At 40.3% G+C, this 5301-nt stretch overlaps 1 protein-coding gene across 1 annotated transcript in view; it reads right to left on the bottom strand.

The window, feature by feature from the left end:
* The window catches only part of ESRRB (estrogen related receptor beta), a 144826-nt gene extending 142288 nt beyond the window's left edge, over positions 1-2538 (bottom strand). The window contains exon 1 of the mRNA XM_008639617.2: positions 1065-2538. Coding sequence (XP_008637839.2) covers positions 1065-1066 — 2 coding nt within the window. The 5' untranslated portion in view covers positions 1067-2538. The remainder of the gene's footprint in view (positions 1-1064) is intronic.
* Between the last annotated feature and the right edge of the window lie 2763 nt (positions 2539-5301).

Raw genomic sequence — 5301 nt, 5'->3', positions numbered from 1 at the left:
TGGGTGTGTGTGTGTTTAGACATAACAAGGTCATTTTCCTACACTTAGAAATAAATATAAACCCTAAATTTTGTAAAAATTGTAACACAAACCTCTGAAGCAAAAATATGAAACAAGAAAAACCTCTTATATTTTGACAAAAAATATTATACTAAAAGCTATTAATAAAAATTTTGGACTAATTATTGTTCTTCCTCTCTTCATATTTCTACTAAAAGCTATTAACAAAAACCAATTTCTGACTAATTATTGTTCTCCCTCTCTTCGTATTTCTGTTAACAAAAATAGTCCAAAAATATATCATTGTTTAAACATTTTGCATCTTGGCTGCTTTAAAGCAAACATCTCATTGTTGATGAGAGAATAAGTTCCTTCTCTGATTATCACTGTGCCAACTTTGCAAAGACTTGCACCCCTCTTTTGTCATTGAAGATACTTCAGTTACTTTGGGACTTTTAAAATTAAAGAAACATCAACTGCTCAATGATAAACTCCTTCAGCAAAAGCAAAATTTCAGTGTGTGTCTGATATGACAAGATTTGATATGCAGCTGGGGGGGTGTTGGGTTTGGGGTTTTTTTTAATAGAGGAAAGGTTGTCGCTTGGTTCTTTTAAGACAGGACTACTAAAGTTTCCAGGTTTGCCTTTACCAGCATGGGATAAATAGCACCTGTCCTTGGTAAGCCCTTAAGCAGAGTTACGTTATACATTGACCTTTTTGGAATGCCAGCAAACCTGGCTGTTTCTATTCCCAAAACAAAACTGTTCCACTCAAACTTTCATTTACTTATTTCCAGAGGAAAAAGCCACACTCAAATAGATAAACCGCCTGATTTCAACAAAGTTCTGAACCAACTCCTCTCCTTGTGGGTCGCATTGACCTTCCTTTGACAGAGTGAAAATAGAAAAAAATTATTACCTTTAACTATATCAAGATGCTGCCATAATTTTTAGACCAGATAAAAGGGTTCGTGCAGAACAACATTTGGATTTTAAAAAAACCCCAAAAAACAAAACAAAACACAAGCCCATAAATGCAATAAAAGGTAGAAGTTCGCTACTTACATGCTGCAGGATGAGAGATGAGGCTTGAGGCTGGAGTAGAATTTCCCTTGCCCTCAGGTGTTTCTAATTGCTGATTAAATATCTTTTGGTTCTGCCTGCACCAGCCGACAGTCCCCTCTGTGTCTCTGCCTCTCTTTGTGACTAGGACACAGTACTCCGAGTCCCAACCTATAAATAGATCCCAGCTCTGTGATTGATATAACAGGCAGCTGACAAAAAAAAAAAAAAAAAAAAAAAAAAAAATAACCAGGTCTTAAGCAAGGCAGCAAAAGCTGGGCTTTTAACTCTGCACTGTGCCCAGGGAGGAGTCCCCCACAGTCACCCGTGGGCATCAGAAAGAGAAAGTGCAAGGCAATTACTTTCCTAGCAGCATTACAGCAACTTGAGGCATGTAAAGCAAATGAACAAAATTCACTGCACAAAGAAGGAGAGGGAAAACACAACTAGTAGGCTGCATCCAACTCTTTTGCAATTTAACAAAAATAAATGCCATTTTCAAAACAAGTTGGGAATTCTGACAGAACGAGAGAGGAGTTCAGAGCTGAGTCCTGGGGGTTGGTCCTGGCATGCTTGTATTTCTGCTGCAGAATAAACTAGTGGGTAGGTTGGCAATTTAACAGCTCGGCAGTCTACTTAGGATCTCTGCCCACAAACACTGTTTGATGAGGCTGTTCCTGCAAACAAAACTGAGGGCAGTGATGGTACCTCCCTATTGACTTGGCACAAGTTACTTAGCTCTAAAGGACCTGAACCCTCATTTCTGCTTGTGTCCTTGGCTGCCAGGAGAAAGTGATGGGTTACAGATATCAGCAAAGCTCTCTTACAGAGGCTGAGCTGGGAGCCCACCATCTGGACAGTGACTTGAGAGAACACATCACAAATGCTTCTGGTCTGGTCCTCATTACCTGACACAGGGGTAATGGTCCTGGATTTTCCCATATTTAGTCCCTACAGAGTCTCCTGTTAGAGCCACAGTCATGCAAGGCCAGTAACTTTTCCAGCAGGCAGCTGGCTCTCCAAGCCTTTGCCAGCTCCTAGATATTCATGATGTCCAGTAGAACCTTAGTGACAAGGGAGTTCATAGCAAATGGAATCAAAGGCAAGGCAGCTGATGATGAAAACCAATGGGAGAATGGGGAAGAAGAGGAGGAATAGTAGGCAGGAAGAGGCAAAACAGCTTTCATAACACTGCTGTCTTTGGCAACATCTCCTACAATCAACCCTAGCACCACGCTCACTTCTGCTGGCAAAAGTACTAGTGCAAACAGGGTACCAGACCCACCAGCCTTCTTTCCAACATATTGCTAGGCTTGCTTGAGCTGAGATGGTAAAGTGCTAGACTCATAAGGAGCAGGATAAAATCCTCAGGCACCAAGCCCATGCTGAACTCCATGGTTCTTTGGCTCAATGGCTAGCAGTACCTGAAGTATTTAAGCTAGTTTAGACATGTCTACACCGCACTGCAGCTGCTGCTGTTGCTGGAGTAAAAGAAAGTTGGGTCAACAAGAGCAGCTATCCCAAATCAAGGCAAGGACCCACCACATCATAGCCAAGGTCTCATTCAGCTACTTCAGCTATTGATTATATAGAAAGATACAGTAATTTCCTCTTTTTGGGCCAAATCCTGCTGCAGGCTTAATTCACCTCATATCAGTGTCCCTTCTGTCTAAGCTGGTAAGATTTAGTCAAGGAGTTTTACAAAAAAATGCCATTTTTTCTGGTGAGGGGCCCGATGAAGCACTGGGCAAAGACTCATGATGTTTAATCATTTTCCTCAGTTGAGCTACTGTCCTGTGTGAAGTCTGGCTTGTTACTTTACCACAGCTGCATATCCCTCAGCTTTAAAGAAACAGAGATAACAATACTTAACTCTGCACTTTAAAGCACTTTGATACCTACAGATGAAGACCTACAAATGAAGAGGGGAAAAAAAGTATCTGACAGGCTGAACTCCAGCATGGAAACACACCCTCAATTGCCTGCTGGATTCTGGTCCTTCACCTAGTTGAATCAGATCTCAGATCAAAAATTACCTGATAAACAAAGAAAAATTTTATTTCTGCCCTCTCATTTGGCTTGGCTAGTACAAGATATTTTGGGCTTTAATACTGAGAGCTGTAAAATATTTTGAACTACCCATTGCTGTAGGAATTCTAGACACGCAGTACACAGAATAATCAGGCTGAGGCATGGCAGATGAAGGCAGATCAAGGTCCCAAAACCTAAATCCAAAAGTCACTTCTGAAAAACTCAGCTTTAACTGTCAGACTGTTCTTTGCTGTTATATACTGCTGACATCTAAAGTTCTTCAAATACTCTGTCAAGCCTTGTGTTGTATAGAAAAGCATCATCCTTATCCCCTTACATTGTCATGGGCCAAACTGATGCTCTGGTGGGAAAACCCATGATGTAGTCTAAATCACAAGGACTTTTTGGGCACATCTCAAGCAGGTAGCTGGGAAGTTCTATTCAGTTCTTAGGTCCATGTCCAGTGCTTATCATTGGCATCCTGTACCTACACAGCAGAGGAAGTCCTGGGCATACAGTAGCACCCCATTCTTCCACTTTCTGCTTGAAGGGTGAAGGGAGGAGGTCTTGACAGCATGCCACAGTTAGCTACTATGAATGGACCTTGAATGGAGTCAGCATTCCTCCATCCTTCCTCTCTGCCTTTAGACAGTAGGATGTAGGACTTTAATTGGTCCCCACTGGGGTACCCAACAATCCAGAGAAGATCTGCTTTAGACAAAACTTCAAACACAAGTTCCCCACCCCCACTGTCAGCACCCTTGTGCACAAACACCACTTAATTCCGGACTCCAGACTCAGGGCGAGGCAGGGAAAGAATCCAAGAGTGGAGGCCATAAGACTGAATGCCCACTCAAAACACTGCAAAAAGAAAGCCAGAAGATTTCAAAAGCACCTTCAGATACATTAATCATAAAAAAAATTAAAAATAAAAAAAACGAAACATTAGTGACTTGTAGACTCTATAAAGGCTCACCTCATTCCTTGAGGTATCCAAGTACAAGCCATTGTAAAGTGCAAGTGCAGTTTTACAGTATTTTCTACTTGTTGCTTGGGAAGGTATTTTTTAAAATGCTTCTTGCTAGGGCCACTTTCATCATGCACCTGTATTTCAGTCTCAGATCCTCAAGTCTACGGTGGAGGTAAAATTTCAGTGCTTAATTTCCTTCAGACACAGAGTTTGAGTCTTGCACATATAAATCTGGGTGGAATTCACTCAGCTGCATGCAAGCTATTATAGAGGAATGCAAAATATACTTTCCTTTTAAAGACAAAAACAAACAAAAATTCACAGATACCTTTTTTTAGATAGGGCCAAAGCAAAACCAGTTGAAGCTTGAAAATACTGGCCCAATAAATGGAATTTTCCAATTCCCTCCACCCGAACATTAAACCACACAGATAATCTTTGTCCTGTGAGCCTCAAGATGCTTTGGTGCAAATCTGATTTACATGTTGTAAGTTTAGACCTCAGAGTCACAGCAACTTTTATACTAGGAAATGCAGGTATGAATACAAGTATTAAAAGATAAACTGAAAGTCAGCTTTTGCAGTTTCCAAGGCAGCCACAAACTATGAAGAATAATTATAGCATACAATAAAAAGTTTCTTCATCAGAGTCACACTACTTTGAAAGAGCCTCACAAATCCAAAATTTCTGAACAGCTGCATTAGTGCCCTCCTGGATTTAGTGAGGTGTGAGCTGCAGATTTCAAACAGGGACTACTTACACACCAAAAAAAAAAGTTCTAAAATGATAATTTTTACATAGAGGAGATCAATGTCAAAAACCCCAAACCAACAAACCTTTTCCAAGACTGTGAAAATTACAAGACAAGAAGTAAAAGATAAAAGAATGAAGAAGTTTGAGTAGCAACTCTCTTCTGGATGCTTGGCACACATAGTATGACTCTTAGATCTAATAGGTAGTTAAATATACTACGCATTTTGATACAAAGTAGATAGTCTGAAAAACTGCAATTGCTCAAGAGGGAAATGCTGATATTATTGCAAGGAGTTTAGTTGTTTAATTCCTTATTTTATTTTAATGCTATAGACTTCATACTGCTTCAATATTCTTTTTCTGTGCAACCAGTATCCATAGCAGGGCATTTTTCTTGCACACATTGAACACAAAGTTCATATGTTTGCATCCAGTTTTTTCATGTACTCTCCAGGATGGTGCATGCCAGGTTGCCATGTCAAGTCT

Source organism: Corvus brachyrhynchos, unplaced genomic scaffold, assembly GCF_000691975.1.
Source record: "Corvus brachyrhynchos isolate BGI_N302 unplaced genomic scaffold, ASM69197v1 scaffold115, whole genome shotgun sequence".
NCBI lineage: Eukaryota > Metazoa > Chordata > Aves > Passeriformes > Corvidae > Corvus > Corvus brachyrhynchos.
Note: the sequence above shows the minus strand (reverse complement) of the source record. Positions and strands in the feature narration are given on the sequence as shown.